Source organism: Podarcis filfolensis, assembly GCF_964270895.1.
Source record: "Podarcis filfolensis genome assembly, chromosome: 3".
NCBI lineage: Eukaryota > Metazoa > Chordata > Lepidosauria > Squamata > Lacertidae > Podarcis > Podarcis filfolensis.
In genome coordinates, this window is record NC_139606.1 from 117603406 (window position 1) to 117619227 (window position 15822).

Below are 15822 nucleotides of genomic sequence, written 5' to 3' on the forward strand. Positions count from 1 at the left end.
CCATAAGACGCACACACATTTCCCCTTACTTTTTAGGAGGGAAAAAGTGAGTCTTATAGAGCAAAAAATACGATAACTGTGGTAAAGGAAACAAACTGTAGCTAAACATTTTGTCTACCTAAGGCCTAATACATTATTAACACGTTGCTGGTAATGGCATTTTCTAAAAAAAATTCTAACACATGTCGTACATGCTGCAGCAAAAAGTGCAATCCCCAGGAACTCCTCCTATGCAAACCCCATCAAATCAATGGAGATTGAGCCAGAGCATTGTAATATTTTAATACTCCATTGTGAATCCTAACAATTTCAATGAAAGTTGTGCAGGAGCTACTGTGACTGGATTGCATTCAAATTAGCACCTCTAAAGAAATATAGCATTTCAGAATAAATTGGCAGTTTGTATATTTGAATACTCCCCTATATTACATGTTCTGTATAGGACAACGACAATAAAGATTATCGTATCGTATCTGAATCTATTTTAAAGAACATTTCAAAATTCAGTTATTTTTCCAGCTGGCTCACTGCACTTTTAGAGAGAATTTCATTCCAAAAGCCTGGAATTTTGGGTCCATAACACACAAACAATGCACTCTTGTGGCATCTCAGTTTGGGGATTCAGAATAATTCCTTGGCAATCATTTGGCTAAAAAGTTTTTTTAAAAAACTTTTGAAAAAGGTAAGCAGAATACTAATGCATCTTGCATGAATACGTCAAAGTATATTTAAAGCAGGTTACTTGGTATATCCTCCTTTAAAATTCTGCATACTTTCCCATATATTTGTTTAGGAATTGCAAGCAAAAATTGGAATAGGTTTTCAAGACCAAAGGGCACAATACACCAAAGTAATCCTGCTTAACTGTGTAACCCTACACATCTGCTGTGTTCCCCTGAGTTCAATAGTTTATTCCTATATAACTGGGCATACCATTGCAGAATCCTAAGCACACCTAGTAGGGAGTAAATCCCATTGGATACAGTGGCTCTAACTTTCATGGAATCATGCACCGGATTGGACATTCAATCCCATTCAATCCAATGGAAGAATTCAATGTGTTTAAATATCTCTCTTTCAAATCAAAGCAGTTTTAAAGTGCTTACCTTTGGCTGAATACTGCTCATCTTATGTTATGTTATGAAGAATTATACAAAAGATAAACACAGAAAAAGAACATTAATAATAATGGTAACTTCAACCCTATAAAATGCAATCAAATCTACATGAATATTAGCATGAATGTTACAAAATAAAATAAGCTACATGCAGACCTTTCATTTCCAAAAAATTAAATGGGATCTTACAAAGGCAGTCCTAAATATCTTTCCAAGCAAGCCATTACAACAAACACTGCAATAAGACACAAAAAGAAGTTCAGTGACAGCATGTGCTTTACTGTAATGACTCTGGAATCTGTTCAGCTAGGCAAGAACTTTTTTATTAAAAATATATCAACTTCTATTCTACATACACTAAAAACTCCAACTATTTTTGGCTCTTTAACATTCCAGTCCTAAGCTTGCTATTCATAAAGTTCTTTGAATTTCAAGGGAATTAATTTCTTCATAAGTGTGCTTGGCATCACAAACGTAACAATTTTCTATGTACATTCAGGATCTACATAAAGATTTTTAAACACAGTCAGGGGCTTGTTTTGTAAAAAAATTATGATGAAACTTGTTACTCTAACAGCTGGTGGCAAAACTGAACAATCTCATATTTCAAAAAAAGTTCATCAACTATTTATGCTAAGTGAAAATGACCCATACTAGACTGTCATAACTCTCTAAACCAGTCATGAAGGAAAGAAATGGAGTAATTCGAGGCCTAGTTGACAAGATAGTTGTGTATTTGTTGGTTCAAAATTAGGAATAAACTATTCCTCTCCTGTGTCATAAAGTTAAAGACTGTTTTAAGAGAAAATTACTCTGTATCTAATTGCATAACTAAAATCGCACTGAATCTGATCTTCATTCATTGTTAAACTACTTAACCCAATAAATTCAAACTCAAGCAAATAAATTGTGGGGCTTTTTCTACCAGTTATCTCAATCAACAGAACAGAACAGAACAGAACCTACTTAACCCAAAACTTTCCTCATCCTGAGCGATTAGCCCAAATTGCAATTCTTGCCACCATCAAAAAAATTTACAGAATCCATTACAATTTGCTCCTGAAGTGTACAATTCGCTAATTTCACAAGCGTCTTTTGAAAGTTATACTGTATGCCCCAAACTGTTTCCAGGCACTAAAACAAATTGCCATCTTTCTAGCTGCATGTCTTCAAGCAAAGACTGGTGCCTTCAAGCTGAACATTGTGGGTTTTCCCTGTTGTCACCAATTGAAGGGAAACATGCTAGGTAAAGGAGGAATCGTTGAAAACAAATGCTGCTGCTTTAAGAAAATGCAAAACACTATTTTACATCAATATTTAAACTATATCATTTCACAGCGTATATAGGAACATATATCAGAGGGGATCCCTTTTAAAAGTTATCATTTGCAATGTATTATAAAGGTGAAAGAAAGGAAAGCTTATACCCTCAAACCAGTTTTTTTGAATAAAAACAACTGTTCAGCTTGATCCCAAAAGCTTAAAGTCAATGAGAACTTTTATTCTGCAAATGTATACCATTATTTTAAAACTTAGAATCTTCCCCCCGCCCCCGCCCCCTCATCCCCATCTTCCAACCTTACTATACATTCAAAATTCAAATACCGTATTATCCTATATGTATAAAGACAAAACACTGTGGTGGCTTCTTTAAGAAAGGCTGCTATTTCCCAAACCAGTGATGGACGAATTTTAATATACCGCCGCTTTAAAACAAAACAAAACAAAACAAAAAAGCCCAAGCGACTTTTAATAATCTTCTAAGTTTGGACACCGAAAACTTCTGAGTTTTTTTCTGTATCCCAAGATGGTTTTCTTTCCTGAAGCTCAAGCCGAGAAAGCAGACAAAAGAAGCCGATTTGATTGAACAGTGCCAAGTCTTGCCTTTTCCCCCCTTTCTTCAGCTTGCTTGCTTGCTTGCAGCATGGCAACCTTCCCAAGCAGTCTTGGCAGAGCTCCAGCCTGTGCCAGGCTGTTGGAAGTCCTTGTTTCCAATAGATGCCCTTTGCAAGTCAATTAATAAACATATATATATATATATATATATATATATATATATATATATATACACACACACACACACACACATATATATACACATATAAACGTGTGTGTGAGTATAGATGTATATGTATATGTATACATATACATATATGTATATATTCTTAGCCAAAATTGTTGGCTAGAAACCAAATCCTGGCACCAGCATCGCTTCATCCTGCCAAATCGCCTTACAGCCTTCATGGTTTAGTACACTGTGCACAATGGTAACAAAAACATTTTACTCAGTAGTCCTGGAGAACTGGATGCAATGCGCACCATTCAGCGATAAGAAATGTGTTCTCTATAAACGTCTGCAGGCAATACATAAAGATGGCAAGCTTCTTTCGAAGGAGGTTCTACCCATAACATTAAGAAGCATGGAATACTGCATTAATATCAGGCTGACTGGTGATAATGGGGAAAGCTCCACTATGGAAACAGACCTAAATCATGGCTAAAACTGAAATTATAATCATTTTGTTCTCAAAGAAAATACAAGGAATGTTAATTTCCCCTCCCCTCCTTGTGTCTCATCTTGTCAGATATCTTGTCAGGTGGAACCACAGGCAATGGGTGGTCAGACCGTAAGATACAGTAAAGGTAAAAGGTAAAGGGACCCCTGACCATTAGGTCCAGTCGTGGCCGACTCTGGGGTTGCGGCGCTCATCTCACTTTATTGGCCGAGGGAGCCGGCGTACAGCTTCCGGGTCATGTGGCCAGCATGACTAAGCTGCTTCTGGCGAACCAGAGCAGCGCACGGAAACGCCGTTTACCTTCTCGCAGGAGCGGTACCTATTTATCTACTTGCACTTTGATGTGCTTTCGAACTGCTAGGTTGGCAGGAGCTGGGACCGAGCAACGGGAGCTCACCCCGTCGCAGGGATTCGAACCGCCGACCTTCTGATCGGCAAGTCCTAGGCTCTGTGGTTTAACCCACGGTGCCACCCGTGTACCTTCCGTAAGATACAAAAGGCATTGAATTGGGACCAGTTCATAAAAAGTGCTTCCCTCTCCTACAAATGCCTGGTGACACTATGCTGGCATTGAAAAAGAATTCTTAAAGGGATCTTGCTGTCCATTTGCAAACATTTGTTCTTCTTCTTTTACAATAAAATCAGTATCAGGCACACCTAATTATTATCCACCCCAAACCACAGTTAAAACCAGTGTTACAGTTAAAACACCCTCCTACAGAAGGCAGTGATGGCCACTAACTTGGATAGCTTTAAAAGGGGATTTGACAAATTCATGGAGGAGAGGGCTATCAATGCCCACTAACCATCATTGGCTATGCCCTGCCTCCATAGTTGGAGGCCGTAATACTTCTGAATACCAGTTGCTGGAAACTGCAGAAACTTGCTCTTGTGCTCGAATCCTGCTTGAGGGTTTCCCACAGACATCAGTTTGGCCACTGTCATGTCATGTCACTGCCCTTACATTTTTTTTTAAATGATATTTTATTCAAATTTTGAGAAAGAGTTTACAAAAATAATAAAATAATACAGAAAAAATACAAACAATAAAAAAGATACAGAATAGAAAGAAGAAAAAAAGAAAAAGAAAATAGAAAAAACAGTAAAAAAAATAAGTCCATCTTTCAATGTCTTATTTTTCATTCACTTGTTTCCCTGACCTCCTCACACCTCCCTTTTTTGTATTCCATTTCAAATGGTTAATTCAGCAAATCCTTTCCCTCTTTGTTTTTATCTTAGTTCTTTATCTTGACATATTGTAACCTTATAATTTCATCTATTTAATAAATCATTTTTGCATACTCCTTTTTAACATTGTTACTAATACCACTTCGTTTCATTCCAGCATCATTTTAACCTTTGTTAATTTTACAGTGTTTCTGTAAATAGTCCTTAAATTTCTTCCAGTCTTCTTCCACCGACTCTTCTCCCTGGTCTCGGATTCTGCCAGTCATTTCCGCCAATCCCATATAGTCCATCACTTTCATCTGCCATTCTTCCAGAGTGGGTAAATCTTGTGTCTTCCAATACCTTGCAATAAGTATTCTTGCTGCTGTTGTGGCATACATAAAAAAAGTTCTATCCTTCTTTAACACCAATTGGCCAACCATGCCCAGGACTACATGTCACTGCCCTTACAGAAGCCATGCTGGCTGTGCTTCAGCGAAGCTTGTCCTTCTATATGCTTGGTTATTTTATCTTCAGCAATACCTCCCACCAGTCTTCCTGGAACAGACATTAAGTTTGGTAAAGGTAAAGGGACCCCTGACCATTAGGTCCAGTCGTGGCCGACTCTGGGGTTGTGGCGCTCATCTCGCTTTATTGGCCGAGGGAGCCGGCGTACTGCTTCCGGGTCATGGGGCCAGCATGACTAAGCATGACTGGCAAACCAGAGCAGCGCACGGAAACGCCGTTTACCTTCCCGCTGAAGCGGTACCTATTTATCTACTTGCACTTTGACATGCTTTTGAACTGCTAGGTTGGCAGGAGCTGGGACCGAGCAACGGGAGCTCGCCCCGTCGTGGGGATTCAAACTGCCGACCTTCTGATCGGCAAGTCCTAGGCTCTGTGGTTTAACCCACAGCGCCACCCGCTTCCCTTTAAGGGAGACATTAAGTTAACCAGTCCGTAATTTCCTGGATCCACCCCCACCAGACAATTCCAACAGTTATTTTAACATTTGTTATTATACTGTGCAGATAACACTGTACAGTTTCACAATCTGAAGGGTCCATGTTCTGGCTTCAAAAAAGTATCAATGCTTCCATGAAAGAGTGCATTAGCTGCAGGAAATAGTATGCTGCAATAGGGAGGACATCAGTCTTAGACGCGGACACACAAATGGAAAAATGAGTTTCAAACCCCTGCTCAGCCACAATATTTTACTGGCTTGCTCTAGATTGCATTCCAGCCCCCAGACAACTTCACACAGCACTTCAAGGAGGTGTAAGACAGCATGAGAGACAATATTTAACCCTGGGGAAGCACAAAGGACAATTTCCAAGGGGAGAAGAAGCCATGCCACTAAAATGCGTATCACCAATTCCCAACACACAAGGGTAGTTGAGAAGGACACCGTGGCTGATGGCGTCAGAGGCCACCAAAAAGACAAGACGCATTAGCAGGGTCATCTTCTTCTCTCCTTCTCTCAGTACAGATAATCAGGTATTGACTTGTATGTGGGTAATTGTATGTACCGTACTTTTCCGTGTATAAGATGAGGGGGTTTTTTTAACTGAAAAAAAATTGTTAAAAATTGGGGTTCATTTTATACATGGATAGTGCACAGTGGGGATGTGGTTTTGGTTGCTGCCACGATGCAGAGATTGCCAGCGTCTATTTAGTGTGTTATTGGTGGCTGCAGCAAGGGCTGGTGTTGATTGGCTGTCGCTGCGGCATTAGGGCGGGTGAATGGTGGCTTGTGCAGACGCGGGGACATATTTTAGGTGGCTTTTGCGATGCGTGCAGATGAGCAATTTCCTACAACCCCCCCCCCAAAAAAAGCTCAACAACTCAGGGCAATCTCCCCCCATTTTCTTAATTTTGCGTCCCCCAAAATAGGGAGTGTCTTACACACAGGGGCATGTTATAGACGGAAAAATACAGTAAGCCACTCTGGGAGCCTTTTCAGCTGAAGAGCGGGGTACAAATGCTAATAATAATAATAGAATAATAGTAACAAATTGTCCAGAAACGCAAAGTAAGTTTCCATCCTGAAACCATGCATACAAGTAGCCTTTTACAGTCATACCTCGGGTTGAAGTAGCTTTGGGATGAGTATTTTCGGGTTGCGCTCCGCAGCAACCCGGAAGTAACAGAGCATGCTACTTCCGGGTTTTGTCGCTCACACATGCGCAGACGGTCAAAATGACCGCACATGGGCGGAAGCGGCGAATCGTGACCCGCGGACACGGGTTGCATTCACTTCAGGATGCGAACAGGGCTCCGGAATGGATCCCGTTCGCATCCAGAGGTACCACTGTACTAGGATCCCCGGGGTGTGGCCAAGTCATAGCACACTCAGAAGGGTGGCAAGCAGCTCACTGTTCAGTGAAAGAAACTGATGTAGCAGGGGATAGGCTATTTAAGGTCCCTGCAGGAACCACTCAATCACCAACTCTCTGTGAATACAAAGATTTTTTGTTTGTTTTTGTTTGTTTGACTGATTTACTGTATTTCTGTACCACCCTTCATCTGAAGAAAAAGAAGAAGAGAAGAGAAGAATACCCCACCTATCTGAATGGGTTGCCCCAGCCACTCTGGACATCTTCCAACACATTTTAAAACATAATAAAATATTAAAAACTTCCCAATACAGGGCTGCCTTCAGGTGTCTTCTAAAAGTTGCATAGTTACTTATCTAATTGTCAGGGGTCCCTTTACCTTTACCTTTTAATCACAGCCCCACTGTCTTCCCTATTAGGGACACAGGAAGCTGTGTTACACCAAGTCAGACTAGCAGTACCCCTAGTTCAGTAGTGTACACTGATTTGACAGTGGCTCTCCAGGGTTTCAGATAGGGAGTCTTTTACACTCCTAGCTGGTGATGCTGCAAAGGAGATGTTCTACAACTGAGCTATAGGCCTTGCCCAGTAAAAGCAGGTATTAAAAACCAGGGTTTGTTGTTAGCCTCCTGCAGCATTAATGCTTGTATGTATTTCAAATGTTTGTATTCCAAAACATGCACTGAAGGCAAAAACCATTAAAGATTGCCAAACTTTATGCCTGAAGGGTAGGTAAGAATTTACATTTCAGCCTAAAGTGGTGGTAAAGCTTCTGACAGCTAATTTTAAAATCTGTTCAACCTCAGCAGGCTTAGAAATTATTAGCAGATTTTGAAATGTCGAAACCGTACATGCGCACATAGCAGGGAAGAAGTCCCCTTGAATTCAGCGGGACTTTCACCAAGTAAACATGCTTAGGGCGTCACTGGGACAATGTACATTTGGCTACCTGTCAGCACAAACTTAGTCAATGTTCTTCATTTGTGTGGAAACTAGCTGCAGACCTTGCACAACTCGCAGGTGAGTTGAGCTTGTTTTTGTTTTGACGAAGTCAAGCCAACTCAGCCCTTGGGAAACTTCTGATACCATAGCCTGGGAAACCGCAGAGAAGGAGGAACGGAGCAGATCAACCGCAAAGAGGAAATATCACTTTCAAAGCAGGAAAAAGAGAAATGAGCCTGGAAATGAGCTACCTAAATAGCCAGAGCTGGTTGATCCACAGTACTAGGCTCAGTTAATATAAGGATCTTTTATTATTATTCATTAGCAGCTCTGCATACCAAAGGAGTGACTCAGGTCTGTGAAGTGGCAGCACTTTCTATTCACAGCAGCAGACATCAGGTCCATACTGATAACCGCAAGTGAACAGAGTTTCTTCATCCCTGGGGTACGGGAGAAGCAGAGACTCTCGAGGGAGAATTTGAATAAAAAGAAGGAAGCAAGCCCAGTAACCGCTGTGGACAAGGCATATTATAATGTTATCTCTGGCACAGCTATTTTGTTATTGATAACCTCAGAAAAGCTTTTAGTATGGTTTGTTAAGCCGTATCAGAAATTCATCCCTCAATTGCAGTACATGAAACACTGTCCTTTAAAAAATGTAAACACAACCTTTGGGAAATTGGAGATAACAGATCCTTCTAAGATATTCTGCCTCCTCGGCGTACGTAACCGTTTTATGCATGGATAAACATTTTTCACAGGTTTCTGAAAGGCTGGTCTTGCTGCCACTGTTAATAAACTATAGAAGCTATAGGATTGCACCTTCGTCCCCAGTACAGGACCACATTTTCAGCAATAAGGGAATTTACACCAGTGTTGCTGCATAGGCTTCCTTGCTCAGCAATGAAGCAGCACACTTTGATAAACCACAGTTTCTCAGCTTAATCTGCCTCACAGGGAAGTTGTGAGAAAAATGAAGTAATACTCTGTAAACAATCTTGACACAGAATGCAGGAAAGATTTCAAAATTATTAATCTCTGCTCCATAGACCCCAGGATGTTTTGATAAAGTGTCCAGAAGCAGAAGAGGCTAGGGCCAGGTCTTCTGTATCTTTAATTGGCCCACAGAAGAGGGAATTCCAAAATTCCCTCTTCTAAATGCAATCCTCCATCTTCCTCTAATCTCAGATACTATTTGAAGAACCAATCAGCTGCTGTATTTTATTCGAGGGCCTTCCCAAGCCTTGACAGCCAGGCATTGAAGAACGCCCTCACATCAGGTTATTTTGTTCCGTAATCTGGAATAAATTCTCAGAGCAACACACAAGCATCATTCTCCGAATAAAGATCTTCTCCATTTTCTTGTGGTCAGGTTCATGAATATGCAATCTGCTGAATACTTCTCTTTTATGTCTTCTTTGCAATCAAGGGATTGCCAGTTGAGTAAACGTGTCCACCCCTCAAGTGATGCTGTTCCCCAGCAACCTGACTTTTATTGCCAGGGGGGTCCCTTCTGGTGAGATACTTCGGCTTACAAGCCCATCTGAATCCTTCTGGGGTGGGGATCCAGCTTTGCACAATAAAGCTTCAGGCCCATGCACACCGCAGTGTGAGAGGAATGTTAAGCAGCTTTTGAAGAACTCCAGGGATTGGAGGGGCGGGGGCTTTCAGGTGAAAGTGTTGGCTAATGAATATTGTGTGTGGTACTTAGGAGGTGATAAGACAGTGTTGGGTTTTGAGGACTCCCAGGAGCTGTGTTTCTCTGACAGACGGTCAGGCCATCTGAAATGCATACATATTGGATACCGTTCATCTACCAAAGATTATTTGCACGCTTTTGACATATTGCTTCTTTCCAAAAGTCACATGAAGAATTTCAACCTAAGTATCAGTTGCGTTACCCCTGCATCATTTCACCTGAAGTATAAACACACACAAAAAATGAACACATCCTTGTTTCTGGTTGCTGTTGCTATAAATTTCAGTGGAGAATACATCGTAGGGTACAGGCACATTGCATGAGAGAACAGGTTTTTTTTCTTTTTAAAAAAGAGGGGCAGGGAACACTTCTATAAACTTCTATCATGCCATCTCATACTCGCCTTTCCTGAGGGGACGCAGGTAGCACTGTATCTAAACCACCAAACCGCTTGGGCTTGCCAATTATAAAGTCGGCAGTTCGAATCCACATGACAGGGTGAGCTCCCATTGCTCTGTCCCAGCTCCTCCCAACCTAGCAGTTCGAAACCATACCAGTGCAAGTAAATAAATAGGTACCGCCGCGGTGTAAAAGTAAACAGGGTTTCTGTGCGCTCTGACACTTATCACGGTGTTCCATGCTCCAGAAGCGGTTTAGTCATGCTGGCCACATGACCCAGAAAGCTGTCTGCAGACAAACGCCAGCTCCTTCAGTCTGAAAGCAGATATGAAAGCTGCTCCCCATAGCCAAATTCAACTGGACTTAACCGTCCAGGGGTCCTGTACTTTTACCTCACCTTTTCTCTAAACTAAAAAGTCCCACATGCTGCAACCTTTCCACATAGCAGAGTCGCTCCATCCACTTGATCATTTGGGTGGTCCTTTTCTGAACCTTTTTCAACTATACAATATCCTTTTTGAGGTGAGGTGACCAGAACTGTACTTGTTGTTGTTTAGTCGTGTCCGACTCTTCGTGACCCCCTGGACCAGAGCACACCAGGCACTCCTGTCTTCCACTGCCTCCCGCAGTTTGGTCAAACTCATGCTGGTAGCTTCGAGAACACTATCCAACCATCTCGTCCTCTGTCGTCCCCTTCTCCTTGTGCCCTCCATCTTTCCCAACATCAGGGTCTTTTTGAGGGAGTCTTCTCTTCTCATGAGGTGGCCAAAGTATTAGAGCCTCAGCTTCAGGATCTGTCCTTCCAGTGAGCACTCAGGGCTGATTTCCTTCAGAATGGAGAGGTTTGATCTTCTTGCAGTCCATGGGACTCTCAAGAGTCTCCTCCAGCACCAGAATTCAAAAGCATCAATTCTTCGGCGATCAGCCTTCTTTATGGTCCAGCTCTCACTTCCATACGTCACTACTGAGAAAACCATAGCTTTAACTATACGGACCTTTGTTGGCAAGGTGATGTCTCTGCTTTTTAAGATAATACGCCAAATGCAGTTGCACCATAAATTTCTATAACAGCATTATGATATCATTTTTTTTTTCAATTCCTCTCCCAATTCCTAGCATGGAATTTGCCTTTCTCACAGCTGCCGCACACTGGGGTTAACATCTTCATCGAGCTATCTACTATGATCCCAAGGTCATGCTCCTAGTCCGTCACCTCTGGTTCAGTCCCCATGAGCATGCACAGTAAGCCTGCAACTTATAAAGGCGGCTATGTTCAGCAGCTTGTGCATAAAGCCAAAATCGTGTATAGTCAAAACCCTCTGGGTTCAATGGTGGGTGGGATTGCCAATGTCATTTTCCCAGAACCCTGCCCCTTTTAAAAAAAAAACTTTTTTGCCGTGTGCGTAAATCTGAATGCACACAAATTAAATGTGTGTGAATTGTGGGTTTAAAGGTAAAGGTACCCCTGAGTGTTAGGTTCAGACGCGGACGACTCTGGGGTTGCGCGCTCATCTCACTCTATAGGCCGAGGGAGCTGGCATTTCTCCGCAGACAGCTTCTGGGTCATGTGGCCAGCATGACTAAGCCGCTTCTGGCAAACCAGAGCAGCGCAGGGAAACGCCGCTTACCTTCCCACCGGAGCGGTACCTATTTATCTACTTGCACTTTGATGTGCTTTCAAACTGCTAGGTGGGCAGGAGCAGGGAACGAACAACAGGAGCTCACCCTGTCGCAGGGAATCGAACCGCTGACCTTCTGATCAGCAAGCTCTAGGCTGTGTGGTTTAGAAAAAAAAACTTTTTTGCCCTGTGCGTAAATCTGAATGCACACAAATTAAACGTGTGTAAATTGTGGGCTTACTGTATGCCAAATTAAGGGTTCCTTCACCCTGGCATGTATCACTTTACACTTATTTGCAAAGAACTGCATATGCCATTTTAACATCCATTCACTCGTTTTGAAGAGCTCCCTTCCTGTTTCAATGACCCCGAACAACTTAACACGCCTCTGCAAACTTGGGCCATCCCTCTGTTGCTTCCCAACTCCAAGAGAACATTTTATGCAACGTGTCTTTTTAGGTACTTTTCATTAGAGCAGGTCTTCTTTTTGCAAATAAAGGGGGAGGAAAGCAGATATTTTATTGTAATGACATGTTTATTTTATGTATAATGGCCTTATGATAACATACTGTTTTTAGATGTTTCTATTTTAGCTGTAAGCCACATTGAGTTCAGGGGGAAAGGCAAGGTATGTATGTATAAATATTTTTCTCCAACCGTTAGTTGCAACCCTTAACTTTCCAAAGCCAGAGGTGTGCAAGGAAGTATAACTGAAAAACCGCCTTACGCAGGCTGTGAGTGAGATGGAATGCCCTTTATTGGCGCAAAGCCTGGGGATAGCTCAGTCACTAGAGCACGAGACTCTCAGTCTCAAGCTCGTGGGTTCGAGCCCAACGTGGGGAAAACAGATCCCTGCATTGCAAGCGGGTTGGACTAGATGACTCCCGTGGTCCCTTCCAACTCTACGTGAAAATCATTGCTCCAGTTGCAAAACAGCCGCCTCTGCAGCTCCTTAGAAACAGCCAACCTAATGCAACCTATGCACCAACTCCATACTTACCCCAGCTCAGTTCCCGACAAAGAGGAAAGCAGACAGCATATCTGCTAAATAAGTCTTCGGGGGAAATAACTTTGTCAGTGGCTAAATTCCTTTTCCTGGCACTCAAGTGTCGGAAACGTATAACTGAATGCTTTGATGTGGGTTATCTGTGAGAGGTCTAGTACCCTAACCCTACCTTATTTATGTACCCCTATGATCAAAACAAAAAAATTTTTTTCCTTTCCAGTAGCACCTTAAAGACCAACTAAGTTAGTTCTTGGTATGAGCTTTCGTGTGCATGGCTATATACAATGGACTGTTTGGTATGTTTGGGATGGTAGCTAGAGGCATGTAGATATGTTTGTCGGTCAGTTGGTTTACGGTATAAGGTGGTGTCTATGGAAAGAGAAGCTGCTGAATTGCAACTCATTACCAAATTTAAAACCATGGAGAGACCTGGTCTGAACAAAGACATTGGATTCTTATCTCATTATACATGACAAAGCCATTTTTCACCTTCTCACCCCTTGCTTTTTCCTGTAAGACCTATTGCAGTCGTTAAGAGTCGTCAACAGGCTTATCACAGCTATCTGCCAACCACCCATTCCCACCACCCTTCTGAGTAATACCCCTCCCCACCTTCTCACTATATAGAAGGATCTGGCAACTTCTGTTTCAGTGTATCTGAAGAAGTGTGCATGCACACGAAAGCTCATACCAAGAACTAACTTAGTTGGTCTTTAAGGTGCTACTGGAAAGGAAAAAAATTTTTTTGTTTTGACTATGGCAGACCAACACGGCTACCTATCTGTAACTACCCCTATGATGTTATAGTTTATAATTATTGTGTAATGTTTTATTTCTGACTATCGGTCGAATAAAGGAAATTGATTGAAAAACCTATGCACCGCCTAAGATTGCAGAGACCCACGCGGAGCATGCGCACTGGGGCTTGGCTTCTCCCTCGGAGAGAGGCGGGCCAAGAGGCGCGCATGCTCCCTCCGAACACCACCGCGAGGTCCCCGACCCACCTCCTCAGCGCGCAGGCGCCGAGCGCGGCTGGGGAGAGCTCGCGCATGCGCCACAGTCTCGAGAATAACGTCTCCCTCGCGAGCTGCGCGCTCTCTCTCTCTCTCTCTCTCTCTCTCACACACACACACACACACACACACACACACACACACACCAGCGACTCGAGGCGCATGCGCGGCCTTCTCCTTCGCTCCGACTCGAGGCGCCCGGTTCCCCTCAGGAGGCCGCTTTTTAAGTCTTAGCTCTCTCTCTCTCCCCGCTCACTTACCCAGGAGGCGCACAAGGCTCCGGCTCCGGCCGGGCAGGACCTCTCTTTCCCCGGCTGCCTTGAGGGCAGAAGAGGCGGCTTCTCCCATGGCTGCGAAAGCGAGGAAGAGTCTCCGGAGGCCGACGGAACTCATCGCCCCTCCCCCCACCCCATAAACTGGGGCAAAAGGGACGTTGAGGCGGCGGCCGTCAGGTGGCGCGCGCATGCGCCGGGACGGAACCCATGTCGCGAGGCTGGGGGGGGGGGAGGCACGTGGTCAGCGGCTGGGCGCGAGCGATGGGGAGTCACGTGCCCCCGGAGAGGAAAAGTGTAGTTGCGCACGCGCGGGCGGGGACTTACCTTGCATAATATTGGGGGTTTTTTTAACGCCTATGGGGGGGGGGAGGCGGGCAGTGGATCAAATTATGTTGCAAACCTCCCCGCAGTGGCTGATACAGAAAAGCAGTTGATGATCATAAAATTAATTATCAATAATAATGCTTATTGCTGAATGTTATTTAATATTAATTTATTATGTCTGCTGCATCAAAGGCAAAGGCCCAAATTGATGGATTCAAGTTGCAAGGAGGGAGATTCGGACCAAACCCTGCCCAAGCAAGGTGTGATGGCATGGGCGTAGCCAGGGGCGGAACAGAGTTATCTGTGACACAATTGCTTAGTTAAGTATTTTTATTTATTTACCTGGTTCGGGAGGCAGCTCCCCGCTACGCCCATGTGTGATGGTAGTAAAAGGCAAAAAAAAAAAAAAAAAAAAAAAGGATCCCTGGACGGTTAAGTCCATTCAAAGGTGACTACAGTCATCCCTCGGGTTGAATGTGCTTCAGGATGAGCGCGTTCGAGTTGCGCTCTGCGGCAACCCGGAAGTAACGGAGCATGTTACTTCCAGGTTTCGCCGCATGCGCAGACGCTCAAAATGACGTCATGTGCAGAAGCGGCAAAACGCAACCCGCAGACGTGCCGTCGCAGCTTATGTTGCGTTCAGGATGTGAATGGGGCTCCGGAACGGATCACATTCGCATCCCGATGTACCACTGTATGAGGTTGCGGCGCTCATCTTGCTTTCAGGCTGAGGGACCCGGCATTTGTCCACAGACAGCTTTCCGGGTCACGTGGCCAGCAGGACTAAACCTGCTTCTGGTGCAACCGAACACCGTGATGGAAGCCAGAGCGCACTGAAACACCATTTACCATCCCGCCGCAGTGGTACCTATTTATCTACTTGCACTGGTGTGCTTTTGAACTATTAGGTTGGCAGGAGCTGGGACAGAGCAACGGGAGCTCACTCTATTGTGCAGATTCGAACTACCGACCTTTTGATCGGCAAGCGCTAAGGCTCAGTGGTTTAGACCACAGCACCACCCACGTAGTAGATGATGCGCTGAATGGGTGCCTGGCTCTTGGGAATGGACTGTCTGAGAACATCTGCATCAGGGGTCGACTTTTTCCCCAAAGAAGGTTTCGTACCTCAGTGACATGAGAGGCAGAAATGCAAAGGGCACAGCTCACCTTGACATGGCAATGAAGTGATGGGAAGTGCTGTGCTATTTCTGCTTGTTGTGCAGCTGATTTTTAAAAAGGCAATGACAATCTCTCAGGAAAGATATCAGGAAGAATTTTCTGATGGTAAAAGCTCTTCAACAGTGGGATGAACTCCCATTAGAGGAGGTGGATTCCTGTTCCATGGAGGTTTTCGAGTAGAGGTTGGATGGCCATTGTCATGTATCATCCCGTTGAGGTTCCTGCATTG

The 15822-nt window shown here is 43.6% G+C and overlaps 1 protein-coding gene across 4 annotated transcripts in view; it reads right to left on the bottom strand.

Moving 5' to 3' along the window:
* The window catches only part of MSRA (methionine sulfoxide reductase A), a 197869-nt gene extending 183567 nt beyond the window's left edge, over positions 1–14302 (bottom strand). Inside the window, exons 1-2 of one of the 4 annotated variants that reach the window (XM_083605574.1) lie at positions 14076–14302; positions 1107–1127 (exon numbers count right to left, since the gene is read on the bottom strand). In XM_083605574.1, the coding sequence (XP_083461700.1) occupies positions 1107–1127; positions 14076–14280 (226 nt within the window). In that variant the 5' untranslated portion in view covers positions 14281–14302. Of the gene's footprint in view, positions 1–1106; positions 1128–2723; positions 2931–14075 lie in introns of those variants that run through there. The other 3 variants (XM_083605576.1, XM_083605575.1, XM_083605577.1) reach the window with 3 other exon arrangements.
* Between the last annotated feature and the right edge of the window lie 1520 nt (positions 14303–15822).